The sequence below is a fragment of the Ursus maritimus genome, unplaced genomic scaffold, assembly GCF_017311325.1.
Source record: "Ursus maritimus isolate PB19 unplaced genomic scaffold, ASM1731132v1 scaffold_6, whole genome shotgun sequence".
Lineage (NCBI taxonomy): Eukaryota > Metazoa > Chordata > Mammalia > Carnivora > Ursidae > Ursus > Ursus maritimus.
The window spans coordinates 34,954,634-34,969,676 of record NW_024426774.1 but is presented as its reverse complement, the minus strand read 5'-3'; the positions used below and the strand labels follow the sequence as shown (position 1 = coordinate 34,969,676).

Below are 15,043 nucleotides of genomic sequence, written 5' to 3'. Positions count from 1 at the left end.
ACCTTTTCTCCTCCTAATTTCCCAACACCCATCTCATGCTCTGTCCTTGGCCCCTGGCCTTGGAGACCATGCTCTCCGAACTATGCTAGAGCAAATATTAGCTGAGGATGACTTCTGCTGCATTCCCTCTCAGAGACGCCTCACTCTGACATTAACCTTTGGAAGTGAGGGAAGCCTTCCAAGCTGGAGGAAAGAATATTGAACGGTGTAACTCCAAGATAGCTATGGCACAATGAGGAAACATGCACAGCACAATAAGAGTGGAAGCTTCTGGCTACCCCTCCCCTGAGAGACAGCTGTCTGGGCCCCCTACTTTGGCAGCCAGCTCTCAAGGCATGCATCAGTGCACCTGAAACACTATAAATGGAAAGCTCAGAACACAACTCACATTGACCCCACCAGGAAGCACAGTGGAACCCACACAGTTGGTTAAATTTAATTTCCTGCAGAGCCATAGAGACTTAACTCAAATGCCACCTCCTCTGAAGTCTTCTTGAAGCCCATGTTGAGTTGGGCACCCCAGCCGAGTGCTCCATTAGCAACCTGAATTTCCTCCCTCTCAGTGAGTGCTGCGCCCACCCCAACATGCTTGCTTTTTGGGGTGCAAAACTACCTGAAGCCCCTTATTAGTTGGGGAGCTGCCTGAGTATGAGGGCCAGGTCTTATTGATACGAGCATCCCCAGTGCCTAGCACCACAAAATAGACACTCTTAAATGTTTACGAAGAAGGATTGTGACAGGTATCTGCAGAGAATCACCAAAATAACCCTTCTGCTGACTTACGGTGAGCCTGAGATCTTCTCATTAGGTATTTGTTCCTTTGAGTTAAAAAGTCCTATGCACCCAAGATCCCTTTCCACAATTAAAGTTTCATGGGGTGGGATAACTGTCATTGAAATCATGGGGGTTGGGTTTGAGATGAGCACTGCAGAACCTTGGCGCAGACTCGGAACTTGTGATGAGAGTACCAGGATTGAGGGGGGGAGGCATTCCAGGGCATCGATGGTATAGAGGTACGGGCATGAGAGAAAACCAGTTACTGCCAGAAGACTAGTTCCCAAACTCGATTTCTACATCACTAGTAGTTCTGTTCCCTTATTAAATATAAAAAAAAATAGAAATATATTTTTCAAGTGAGCCAGGTACTAGAAAAACATTACGTGGCATGCGATAGGCTCTTGTGGAACCCCTTATCTTAGAAACATCGTCAGCTGCATGCTCACTTCTGTCCATGAGACACTGGCTTGCAAGGAGGAGAGAAGGGGGCAGGAAATGAACAGGGGATATGGACTGAATTTCGACACTGCAGACCCCTGTCACCCGTCACAATCTGTGCTAAAGAAATTCAGACGGGGATTGACTCTATTCACCCTGGACTGGGTTCAGAAATGCAGTCAAGCCCCAGACGAGAGCCCTTTTCCTTCTGTGTGGGAGGCCTGCTCCCATGACCAGCCCCAGCCGACGGAGCGGTGGCCGTGGGCATGTGCGGTGCACACACAGGATGTTTGCTCCTGCTTGTTGCTCAGCGGCCTAGGCCACTCTCAAAGGCAAGGGGCTGTGAGAGGATCCGTGGGTATTGATTGAAAAGGCCTCCTGCAGCAAGGAGGACATTGTAGTCCTCCCTGCACTTGATGGGAGGTGCTTATAATTAACTCTTGGCTGCTAGGTCTGCTGCTTAAACTAGCTACCACCTACACATGTTGAGAAAAGGAAGAAAGAGCAGTTAGAATGCAGGAAAAAGGGAAAAACCCCACCTCGCCCACTTGACAGGCTCAAACTGCCGCTGCCAGCCACCCGTGAGGCAGGGACAGTCCCCTGCAAACGCCCTGCTTAGATACTGGGGTTGCCGTGGCGAGTACCTCATCAGAGCTGGAGATGCTGAGCCCTTCCCTGCCGTGCAGAAGTGCACCCAGAGACCCTGCAAGGATGTGTTGGCCATTCCTGAAACTGAATGGCTCAGTTTCTGCCACTTGGGCCGAGCAATATGGAGGGGAGTGGGTAGGGGAAGGAAGGGACTGTGGGAGAAGTGAAGCAGAAAGAGTCTTTGTGACAATGACAACTTCAGAACACTAGATAACCAGCCTGCTGGGTGTTTCTAAACCTTTTGAGGGGAGGTGAGTCAGTGGAGCGGTCATGTGGAAAATCCCCTTTCTCCTCAATGCACGGCCATTCCCGCGCTAAGGTAAACCCTCATCCCTACCAGGCTGGGATCCCATCAGGCCGGGAGAAAATGCCCGGAAGAAGCTGTACTTGTGTAAACTGGGAGGATTGACGGGTTGGGTCATGTTTTTCACTTGACAACTTCTGGTTTCAAGAAGGACTCAAGTGTGTCCAATTTGCTAGCACATCATTAGACAGAGAAAGGGCCCAATCTGGCCAGACCACAGTGGTGAGGGGACATGGGGGAGGGAGGCTGGGCAGCCCTCCGTCCACATCTGCCCAGTTTCCCCTGTGCATTTTGGGGCAGCATTCATACTTGGCAGCTGGAAAGACATGCTAAGGAAGCTTCTGGCAGCACTCCTGCCAGCCCAGCACACCGCAGGTCCATGGAGCCTTCCTGGGGCATCGTCCGGGCAGGTTTTCTCGACCTCAGCCTCAGCGCCCGGCAACTGTGCCCACCAACTCCGATGGGCCCGTGCACGTGCCAGCCAGGCAGCCCGAAGATACTACAACCACTCTGCTTGTGTCCTCAGACCAAGGTATCATCCGCCGCCTCTGCCAGCACCCCGCAGAGGGTGGGTTGGGGCATCACTGGCGCCGGCGCGACAGCCCTGCCAAAGGTCTGCAATGTGGGGAGCCAAGATTCCAGATGTGCTATTTATTTTCATTCAGGCAGCTCAGTTCTTCTTACTGTTTTCTACAGGAGATGTGGTATGATGGCGGACCCCACCTACAGAAAGGGCTACCTTGAACTTCACATGGTACCTCTAGCCAGAGCCCTGAGGCAGAGAGGCTGAGCCAGGCCTGCGCTGGGGGCTGCAGTGTGAGGCACGTTCCAGGCACTCGCCCGGCATCCCTGGAGTGGGGAAGGCTGGTTCTACCGCCCTGCTCCTCAGCCAAGGTTTCCTCAATGAGCTCTTGTCTCCTAGGATCTGGGGGAGGAGCATTTCCCAGGAAATGGCCACTTTCCCCTGAACGTCCTTCCTGCTTCTCCGAGGGAAGCAGGGAGGCCCAGCAGGTGATTGCCTCAGGAAGTTTTTGTCCTAGTGAGGATCTTTGCTGGGGCTGCTGTCTCCTCTACCCAAATTGGAAATGACCGCTGCCAGGTGTGTAAGAAACTCCCTGGAGGACAGAATGAGGAAGTGTGACCATTTATGTTTGATTTAGAAAATGAAGGTCCAAATGCCGACTGGCAGCAAGAGGTCTGTCTTCCTGCCAATTTTCATCACCGAAAGGAGGGCACAATTTTTAAGATGTGACAATTGTGGGGGCAGTGGGGACAAAGAGCATCTGGACCAACTTTGGGAGTGAAGCCTTATGAGGCAAGCTTGAACCCTTCCATTGAGGGAGCGGTTTTGGATTTGATTCAAAAATAGGCTAACCAAACACCCTGGTTTGCCTGGGATAGTCATGGTCTCTGCCAGCCACCCAAGTTTAATTTTTAGTGGTGCCCCTGTTCATTTTCAAAAAAGGCCAGATTTGGCTGATAAGTTCTATGATCACCCTATGCCAAAGGAGAGAGAGAGAGAGAGAGAGAGAGAGTTTGATTTATGGCTGGAAATGAATCCAGAAAAGTGACAAGTAGGAGAGGGGATTCTGAGAAAGTTGATTTTGCTGAGCCTGAAGGAGAGAGGCGGGCAGTCGAGGCTGGCCCATTCTCAAGCATGTTCAGAGACAGAGGCTTGTTGGCCATGTCCAGGCGTAGATTTGCAGAGTGAGGATGCTGGAAGGGTCTCTGGGGGGTAATCTAATTCATTTCCTCTTTCACCACAAGAGGACACTGGGCTAAAAGAGATAGAAGTAGCCAGCCCAAGATGGCACCTGGATCCCAGCAGCGTGGGGACCAGCCTTGCCCCTGGAGGGTCAGGCCCAGGTGCTCTGTTCTGGGAAAGACGGAAAGGGATGGCTCTGAAAGATGCCACAGAGGACTGATATGGCACTGCCTGTGACATGGCCACGCCAGAGCAGGCAGAGTCCCAGGCTGTGCCACAGATCTGAGGCTGAGGAGGGAGGACGAAGACGCGTGAGTTTCAGACCTGCAGGCCCGAGTGGCAGTGGGGCTGGAGCAGAGGTCTGGAGCCACCACAGAGTGGTGGGTGGAACTGTGGGGTAACCCGGCTCTCCGAGGCAGTGACTGCAGAGGACCGAAGAGACTAATTGGCCAGTAGAACTAAGAACGAGTAAAGAAACAGGTAGGTAAGGACATGAATGGGGTCACATAAGTAATTTATAGAATTGAAATCTTTTCTTTGGTTCAAATTGTAGCGAAATCACACAAAAACACAAATCCTAATGACAGCTGCCCTATCCCCTGGCACCTCTTTCCTAGCCCCTTCACAGGGCTGCAGTGGTGGGAACACCCTAAGTCAGCAACAGCCCTGACCTCTACTTGGTAGATGAGGAAACTGAGTCATGGAGAAGCCGGCTCCCTTCCTTCTCATGGTGCTTATGGTGCTCTTAGCAAAGAGGGTGTGATTCAGGACAAGCCGCGAGAGCGATTCTACCAGACAAGCCACAAGAGCGATTTTGTGGTTTCACTGCAGTTTGACCTCCCATGCGGCTCTGGTGTGGTGGAGGGGGTGAGGTGGTAGACTTTTCTGTGAATCTACTCATGTGGATGGAGGTCGCAGGAAGCAGCCCAGCTTGAGGCTCCAGAGACCTGGCTTTCTGGTCCCAGTTCTGCTGTCTGCCAACTAACTAGCGGTGTGACGGTGGGGAGTCACTTCTCCTCCCTCCCCTACTCTTCTTGGTTGTCCGATGAAGGCTCTCGCTGCTGCCACTTCCAAAGTCTCAAACCCTGCCTCTGTTTTTCCAGAGATATCTAACCTTGGCTCAACCGGTATCTGACCTTGGCTTGGCTACGTGTTCATGTCTCGCATCTTCTTACGGTCTGTGTATAGAGCACACCCACAGACCTGAATGGAATAACTGTCCCGAGGTCTCAGTTATCTGTGACAATGTAGGGATATGACAGCATTGCATGCAAATATCATTTAAAAAAAACCCAGCATATTTGGTTCAGATCTACAGTTTTTGTCTCCCAACAACTTTTCGCCCAACAAAGTTGAATTAAATATTGAAGTTCGTTGCCGATCATCTTCAATGTGAATAGCTCACCCCGGTAAACATATAGTGGACTGTAGGCTGGTTGTAGTCAAAATGATTTCCTGTCACCCTGAGCAAGTTCTCCCACATAACATCTACAAAAATCCTGCACACCATGGTCACACCCACGTAGTACCTCTGATATGTGACATTAGAAACCTCAATCCCCTGAAAAAAAATCATACAATAGTTTCAGTACATATGAACTGAGCACACATTTTGTTCAGTGAAACTTCTTTGATGACGCCTGTTCAAATACCTGCAAATATTGAGAAAACACCCACAGACATCGTCCTCGGCCACCCTAGTACATTTTGCAGAAACCAACAGGGAACACAGAAAATACTGAAAGTTACTGGAGATCATGCACATCCCGGGACACCTCAGGCTATCTTAACCTTCCTCCGCCACTGCGCCTGCTAGTTTCTGAGCCCACGTTCCAGAGAAGCCGGGCTGGGGGCAGTGGGAGAGTCAGCAGGAAGGTGAGAAACTGAGAAGGAGAAGCAGGATTTTGGTGCCATCTCTTTCCTCTCGCTAGAGACGTGGAGAAGCTCAGAGTCACTGGGGCATCCCAAGTCACCAGCAGTACCCAGCAGCACACAGGAGCGCGTTCAGCACACAGAACCAACACTAGACAGAACAGGAAGGAAGGGGCAAAAGGCTCCGTGCCCTCGACGCCTTGAATAGTGACTGGGGGTCAAGAGGTGAGTTCTGTGGCCCAAGAGCTGCTTCAGGGCCACAGAAATACAGCCTGTACCCGGGAGGAAAGGTCTTTGGGGAATAGGCATCAGATCAGGCGACCGAGGGCTAACTGTGAAAAACCTCAAAATACTGAGAAAAGCTCATGTGCCTGACTTTATGCCGTTCAAAGTCAGTGTATCATACCTAGGACTCTGGTGGAGAAATGAACCATTTGGTATCAGCCCTTCTTTATTATAGAATTAACATCACTGAAAGCTTAGAAAAAAATAAGACAGACCAAAAATATCACACCTTAGGCAAATGAGTTGGAAATCCCTTATAGTGACGCCCTATTTTTTCCACCCATCTCTAAAGTTGGAGGACACCTGGTATGGTGTTGAGGTAAGAGATGCAGCTCCTGGACCACACAGTTTCCTGATGGTACAGAATTGAAATGACGTCATGGAAATGCGTATGTCTCAAGGTCACTCTAAGTATAGTTTCTAGGTGAAAACATGAGTCTTAGTCATTGGTGGAAAGGTGTTTGTGTGCCTTTGTGACTTGGTGGTATTTATCGCTCTCTGCCTTCAAAAACAAAGTTTTCATTAAATTCATGCAGGCTACCAGCCAAGTTTTCCCACACTTTTGGCTCATTTCGCTGTACAACCTAAATGTAGGTTATACCACACCTGTGCTCCTTTGTCATTCAGAAGGAAATAAAACAACTGCTACCCGGAAGGAGTGAAGTTTGTCTTCTGCTCAAGGGCAAGGAATCTATGACATAAGATGCCCACTCCAGTGGTTAATCTGAACAGTCTCATTTGTGTAGCGTTCCCCATGGTGACGAAAGCAAGGATGTGGCAGACACAGAACGTACGGAATCCTTTGTCTTAATTAAAAAGTACAGTGAGAGTCATGGAATTTGGCCAAGCCTCATAAATCTGCTCAAAGAATCAAGATTCTGTCAGATAAGCTTAACTAGAACCAACGGAGCTCTCTGGAGAATTAAATAGATTCCCTGCCAGTAGTTGACACCCACTCTCCTGTCACTTTGCTGCACCCCACGGACGGCGGCTGGGCTCATTAACCAGCAACCCTCCTACCCACCGATGACAAGTGTATCCCCGCGGAGCACAGAACTCAGGGATGATAAATTTACTCCTGCTTGTAAAAATGAAACTCTCCTCAGGGCAATAAAAGTGCTGCGAGCCTTTAAGGAAATCAGTACTTTGTCTGATAACCTACCTTCATGAGCAAAGCCTGGTCCTCTTGGTCAGGACAGCTCCTCACTGCCAGGCAGAATTGCTCTAACGTAACTGGAAGGGAAGAAACAGGAAAGGTGAAGGGCCTCCCTTCCGCCCCCGCGCTCCTCTGGTATGGAGAGGAACACGGTAGTTATAACAGACACAGGGGGGCATTCTACGACCCTTCTCTCCCTGGTGATAGGATAGATAGAGCTCCCCCTGTCCCCAGAGTGGGTGACTTCTGTACCACTGTGAGGTGGGATGACAACATCAGAGCACAGGGTCATGACCATCAACAGAATTCTATCCTAAACCTCCAGGAGGTCCTGGGTTCAGCCACCAATGACCAGCTGGTCCCCCAAAGACCACACTATATCCCTGTTTCATGTGATCACCATTTAGAGAACCACCTGCCTTTGTAAATTTGGCTGCGGTAGATTTTCTGTCTCAGTCTTCTGTTGTGACGCCCATGGATTTAAGGCCTCTCTTGGTGTGAACATGATAATGACCCCCAGTGTTGACTCAAGCAAATCCCCCAAACTCCCCTACATATTTCAAGCCATGTTTCCCCAACCATCCTTCTCCAACAGAATGGCAGAGAGAAACTCAGGAAAGCTTGCACACACACACACAAAAAAATACTTTCAACGATCCACTTAAATTGGGCATGAAAGCTCTAGGAATATTAATTTAGACAATTTACAGAAATCACATTCCCTTTCTCTGTCACAGTGGCCTGGCCCCCATCAAAAGCCCACTTGTGTGGGCACCCCCTTTTTATTTTGGTCAAACTAAACACCAAACCACACACTGCTTTCCCTGCACACTGTTTTGACTATATTATTTCACTTTTAAAAATGCTCCCATGAGTCCCTACCACCCTCAGATTTAAATCTACTTCTTTTGACAGGCATTAACTTAGGCTTTAACTTAGTCAACCATCTAGATGAGCCCGTTATTTCTAGACTCAAAGCAGTGTTCACTCACTACCTGCTGTAACCTTTCATCACCGTCTACTGGGCACATTCCCACCACTTGCCTTGGAGCAGAGCAAAGCCCACCCCTCCACTGGAACCTCGCAGGCCTGCCCATCCAACCATTCAAAGCCACTAACCACCTCTGGGGCCCAGCCCAACCTCCACAGAGCCCACAAAAGTGGGCAAAGCTACACCCAGCCTCACGACCGAGGGACAGCCTCATTCCACTGTTCTGACCCCAAGGATGTCTGGATGTCATGTTTACAAATGCAGATATTTTGAAAAGAATTATATCATCAAGAATCAATTTTCATCAAGAAAGCATTGTCTGGGTAATTTTTTTGTGTTGTGTTCACTGTTACCTATAAAACACAAATCTTTAGACAGTGTTTATCTATGACTAAATTACTCTATGCAGTTTTAACTGTTATCAGTTGTATCTTGTGCTGATGATTTTTTCCAAGTCTAAATGTTTGCTCTGATCCAGTCAAAATGTGCTCAGAACCCACAGAGGGATCAGTGTTGCCTGCTTTACATATATATGCCCATCCAGTCATCAACAGGCTAAAACGAATGTAATTACATAGAATCTTAAATTATTTTAAAAAATTAAAAAATTTTAAGAGCGTTTAGAACTGAAATACGATACTCTCCCCATAAAAGGAGCTCAACAGAAACTCAGCTCGAGGTAAGAGCCTGAGCTAGGCTGAGTTCATATGAATGCGTTTGCTGTCACTGATTCAGAACACACCCGCCCATGGAAGAGTCTGGAAGCAACAACCCCTCCCCCTGAACACTGTCATCAGCTCTGTCTTGGTGTGACAGAGTGCTGAACTCTATTGTCTGAGAATGAGTCAAGAATAATCTACAAATTCAGGTGCCAGGTTTTCTTTAGATAACCTTTTTGAAGGTGCCTATTTCATTTGGTAAAGGTTTATACGGTGACTTGGAATCTTCCTGAGCACGGGCCATGGGAATCTAAACACTTGCTAGTTGCCTCCATGGAGGGCTGCTAGATTCTTGCCCTCACCTCTCCTCTTCTGTGGTGACCCCAGAGCCATAGCTCCAACTGGCTGTGGCTGGACTCCACTGTGACACGTAGTTGTTCACAAGACCCGGCAACCAGCCAGGGCAGCTGTCTCTTTGAATCATTCGACTTCCATGCCCAGCCAACCCTTCCCTGAGTTTTCCCATTTCTGTGGTACTGTCATCCACCAGCCAGTAGGCCCAGGTCTCTGATTCTAACTTCCTGTCTCTGAGCCTGGTGACCCTTCTTGCACAACTCCCCCGATGCACCCCTCTCCCACAGCTCAGGTCCCACTTTGACTGCATAATGCGTCTGCCTCATTCCCCAACCTGGATGTCCTGTCCCGCTATCCTGGCCCTGTGCCCACCGCTGCCCCAACGGGAGAACTCGCACTGCCAGAGCTCTGCACGCGCCTCCTCCCCTCTGCATGTCAGGCCCTCTTCCCTGGTGCAAGCCCCCCCCCCCCCGGTACCCACCCCGACGGCTCCTCACTATCGTTCATCCAAGGCTGGGTTCTCAATCACACGACCCACTCTGTCTTCTTCCCATCTGCTCAAACCCTACCCTTCTCCTGGGCCCAGCCAGTCAAGGCGGAGTCAGACAGACCTCACTAGTGGTCTTCACCGCCACTCCCAGCCACGTGTTCCTGGACGAGCCCCATGCTCTCCCTGAGCCTCAGTTTCCTACCGTCACCTGTGGAGACCGGCGCTGTCTCGTGGAGGTGGCATGAGGGCGAATGGAGAGGCCAGAGGCCTAGGCGCAGTGTCCAGCATGGCATTGGCCCCCCACCCTGCACCTTTGAGAAGCTTTCTCTTTCCCCATCACACAGACTTCTTCACCACTTCACACCTTTGTGGGACTCATTACACCTGGCTTCTTCTCTTTAAATTGTTTTTTTGGCTGACAGGTGCACATACACTGCCTTGTCTGAGGAATGAGCCTCCAGAGACCACTTTGTGTCTTTTCCCGAACTCTGGTCCATGCTTGTCGTGTCCAACATGCCCAAAGTCACCACCCCGTTTTGTGGAACTGGACTGAGGCCCCACAGACAGAGCTTCCCCTTAATTGGGTGGCTCGGGTTCAAGAGTCCAGCCAGCGCCTCTTGCCCTGTCTACACAAGCAACAAAAGCCAACCTTGACAACTGGGCACCACCAGAAGGAGAGCACACAGATTTCCTGGCTGTTTTCCCCTCGCCTTAGATGTCAGCACGACATATGCTCTCATGCCAACAGCAGGCTTACCACTCACCTCACCCCACTCTGCTTTCTACCAAGACCCTGAAGAAGAGAGGGGATATAGATGCGGCCAGCACCTCTCCACCAGGTCTGTGTGGCCACTGCACCTGGGCTGCCTAACTCACTGACAAGTCCTGCTTGAGAAACTTCTCGACAAGGTTCATATTTCATTCCCCCTCCCGCTTCCCGCCCCCACAACTTTTAAATAAGAAAAAAAAACAACCTCCTAAAAATGAAAGCCTCTGTGGTATCCACCTTCCTCTACCCCTGCTGCTGATTCAACAGGGGGCTGACTGCCCGATGAGCAGAAGGCAGGCAGCTGAGCGCGAGGCTCATGGCAGCGGCGTGAGTCTCCTTCAAAGACTCCGGGTGAAATGTTTCGGATTCAACATCGATTGTTTTAACTGCTCGTAAGTGTCCCCTCCCCAGTGCAGTTCGTTTTGGCAGGGGGCTGCAAAGACTTCCACCTGTCTGAGGGCAGTCAACTTCCCTTCGTTCAACCCTTCCACTCTGTGTGACAGAAACGTGGGCCTGACCATAGTGGGAGAAAAACAGATTTTGAGATAACAAGTCGCTTTGAGGTGGGGGCGGGGGGAGCCTCGAAAACAGTGACCCGATTGAAGTAAGAAAATGAAGTAAGTAAGAAATTGAAGTAAGGAAATGAAGTAAGAAAAGGGTAGTTTGGGAGAAAAAACTTACAGGCCAGCATGAAATACTCGTATCTCCCCTTGTGAATACGGGCTGCGCAGGCTCGTAGGTGAGGTATGACAGCCTCACCCCTGCGGCCATTTCTGAAAGGTAGACAGGACTTTGCAACACGGGAGATCCCTAAAACAAGGAAATGGTTGTACCTAGAATATCTTTCATTATGACATGTTGATGCAAATAAGGGGGGAAAGTAAGACAGACCAAATGCACAGTAGCATTGAACTTACGTTTCCCTTTGAAATATGGCTATAAGATTGAGGAACTATTGCGAAGTTAATAGGCACAAGTGACCTTAAAGGTAACACAGGGGGCTGTATTGCTCAGAAATCCTGTCTCAGAACATTCTTTCAGCTTCTCTCTCCATCCCCATGACAGGGCCCTGGAGAACTGGGGTCCTGCCCCAGGTGCCAAGCTTTAAAGAGCCTTGCTCGGCCATCCCTCTGGCTGCAGCCTTCCCCACGGGGCAATGGGGCAGTACCTGTCTGGAGTCTGCACCCCACTTCTCCAGGTACCCAGGATCCTGAGTTCATAGCTTCAGTCTCTTCCCTGGGAAGGCACTCCATCTGCTGTGTGCATCCCTAGACTCATGGGGTGGCCAAGGGGCAGCTGTTGGCAGCGTTGGACACAGACCTTGTGTGTCTAGACTGGAGGATCCACACAGTGGGGGATGGGTCTGGGGGTGGGAACAGTCAGGGATCCGCAGGGCAGATGCTTCTCCCCATGCCGCTGAGTGCACAAAACTTCCCGGAGTCTGAGAATTGTAAATTGGAGCCTGGCCTTCTGGATGAATGAAGCTACATTTGTTCAGGCAGGAGGACAGAGTATATTTTTTTCAATACTTTGTCAGCTTGTTTTATACACTTCCCCTGGGCCCCACACGTAGCAGGGCTGGCTTGTGCTCGACAACGAAGACCTGATGCTGAAACACAGGCTCACCCAAACTCTTCAAAGCCAGGCGCTTCCATCTATCTCTGGAAAGAGGACACCGGTCCCAGTTGCATCTCCCGTCTGGCAGGAGAAGGAGGTTTTCACAACAAAGATAAGGAAACCAGCCTCTTCTTAGGGGCCGCAGAAATATGGAGGCTAACATCTGCCCCTAAACAGAAGGTTCCACCTGAAGGAGTGTGACAGCCGAGCACCCTGGGGGCTGGGCACTGTGCTCTGGGAGCAGTGCCCCTCCTTGCTGAGGCTTCCCTGGCACCCGCGGCAGCGGCGGGTCCACATCTCCAGCTCAGTTCTGCGTCTCCCTGGGAGCCTTGAGGGTCAGGTTCACTGGGCGCCCACCCGAGGCTCCTGGTCAGGGGCCCTGCCCTGACTCTGTGGAGCACGCTGGTAGCTGTCCGCAGCCGTCTCCTCTCACGTGTGTGACAGCCTGCTCTCAGCTCATTTTGTAGAACTATCATTCCAGGCCTCTGAAGTCCCCCACCCACCTATTCATCACAACATAAGAGGGAAATGTTGAAAGAGAGAGAAAGAGAGAAAAAAGGGCTTCATCTTTGCAGAAAGAACTCTACCTTTGTTTTCAGAATCAACAAGAAGGGTGAGTGGGGGCTTTTAACTTCTTAGCAACTAGCAGTTGGGGCAGATCTAGCCTCCTACCCATTGAGATGTGGTGAAGGGGTGTGGAGCTGGCCCACAGGGGACTTTCATGCCAGGCAAGAGGCCACGGCTCACTGCCTGGTCCCCAAGCCTGGCTCACATGCTCCATTCCAGAGAGCAGGCAGAACATGGCATGCCCATCTGATCTTCCTTCTCCAGGCTCTTCCCTGTGAAGCTGGTTTCAAAGGAGAGACAGCTGTGGCCCCTGGCTCAGGTCAGGCACATAGTCACAAGAGGGAGCAAGCACACTGGCCGCTGGCTTGCCAGACACAGTCCTTTCAGCCTGGGGCACACGTGGCCATTCACTCAGCAAGAGATGAGGGCACAACTCTTCTGGACTCCCCCTCTCTGGAACCTGCAGTCTTCCCATGTGTGGGGAGACCGTCCACCCGCCGGTGGATGGGGCACTCTCTGGTTCATCCAGTGTGGCCCCCAGCTCATCATGGCCAGGGGGTCCTTACTAAGGTGGACACCAGTGGTGGCCACTATTGCCAGATCTTCTCCCTGGCGGAGAGCCTTCCCCGTGGGGCTGCCCCATCCACCTGCAGACCCCTTGTTGTAAAGACAACTCCAACATGGATGCTCAGCTGGAGGTCACATGGCCCACAACCCCCGCGCCACAGTGATCCATGAAGAGAAGAGGAGTTGACCAGTTTTGGAAAACCAAGAGCTGTGGACTCTAGATACAGCATTTAAATCAGGAAGGTAATGGACATGACAGCCATGAGCAATTGCCTGGGGTGCACCATCAACCCTGATGTTCCATTTTGAGAGGTTCACCTCTGAATTTAACACAATGCTTTGCTCAGGACTTGGGTATCTCTATGTCCTCGGCCCCATCATGGTGGCTTACTCACAGGCCCCAGGTCCCCCCATGCTGCGCATGTCCAGGCTGGGTTTGGTCCTGTCTGCTCCACCTTGGTGCCAGAAACAGGCCAGGCCTCCCTGTAGCACCCTTAGCGCTTCCTCCCACCTCAGCCTTCACCTCCCATCACTCTCAAGGTCCCATAGGCTCCTGTAACGTCTCCAGAACAGCGTCCCTCCACGCCAGGCCTGCCATCACTGCTTCTCAGCTTGTCTCCTCATAGCTGCATGCTGGACAGCCAGGCCTGGCCTCCGTGGGTCACAATTCACCTCCACATCACAGCTGCAAACACTTCCTACAGCCCCACACTGGCCATGCCTTCCCTTATTCCAGATCTTTCCCAGAGCCCCACTGACTGTGGAGGTTGACAGTGAAACTCCCAGACGAGGCCCACAAAGGCCTGTGGGATCCTCACTCTTGTTCCCTATGTGTGCCCTGCCTCCGGACGCACCAGACCACAAGTGCTTTCGCAAATCATGAATTTCATGCTGCCCATTCTGCTTTGCCTTCTGCTTGTAATGTCCTTTCCACCTTTGTAATATAGGTAAATCTTACTCATCCTTGCTGGCCGCCTTGCTGGGCACTTAATGGGGAAACATGTGAACCCCATACTTAAGTCTCTCCCAAGTTCTCCCAGAGCATCTGGTCTATGGAAACTGTCATCCAGCTCTGAGTCCTTGAGAGCAGGGGCCATTCCTTACTGGATCTTTCATCCCCAGAACTTAACCCAGTTCCTGGCCCACAGTAGGCCTTCAACACATGCTTATTGGATGAGGGTGGGTGAATAAGGGAGGAAGGAAGAGAAACACCTGTACTGTTCCTGAAGGACAACTGAGTAGGTGCTGGACTCGGGTGGGGCAGGACCAGATTTTAAATGTTTGTTCTCCGTGGGGCAATCAGAGCTTGACAGATGGAGCAAGCTTCAGCTTCCATGGGACATCCCGCCATTTTGTCCCATGGTCTGACGCAATATCTCAGTCCTATCCCTTAGGACTGACAGAGTCTTCACGTTCCTTGCAAGAACGACCAAAGCAAACTGAAGTCAAGTGCTCACAGCTGTAATCGGTCCTGCGTCGCTGGGACTTGAGGCATCTCTGGGGCATCGATCAGAACCCAAGTGTCTCCTTAATCAACTGCTGACAAAAGCCTTTTGCGGCAATTTTCAGAAAAACTCAACCACCTGTCCATGGCCCAGAATGGGTTTGCCTAAAATTTAATTTGTCTTAAACTTCTAAGGAATGAAGAACTCTCAGATGTGCACGAGACAAGGAACTCTAATGTTCACTGCATCCAGAAACTGTATCACGTATCAAGAAACGGCTATTTCTAACACCGTAAAAAGTCATTTTTTCCAGCCATTATGTTTTTTTTTTTAATTTTATTTATTTATTTGACAGAGAGAGACAGCCAGCGAGAGAGGGAACACAAGCAGGGGGAGCGG

General features: G+C 50.7%; 1 protein-coding gene across 1 annotated transcript in view; it reads right to left on the bottom strand.

The window, feature by feature from the left end:
• The window catches only part of ACOXL (acyl-CoA oxidase like), a 317,436-nt gene that overhangs the window by 46,542 nt on the left and 255,851 nt on the right, over nt 1–15,043 (bottom strand). The window contains exon 17 of the mRNA XM_040623184.1: nt 7,192–7,262. Within this exon, the coding sequence (XP_040479118.1) occupies nt 7,192–7,262 (71 nt within the window). The remainder of the gene's footprint in view (nt 1–7,191; nt 7,263–15,043) is intronic.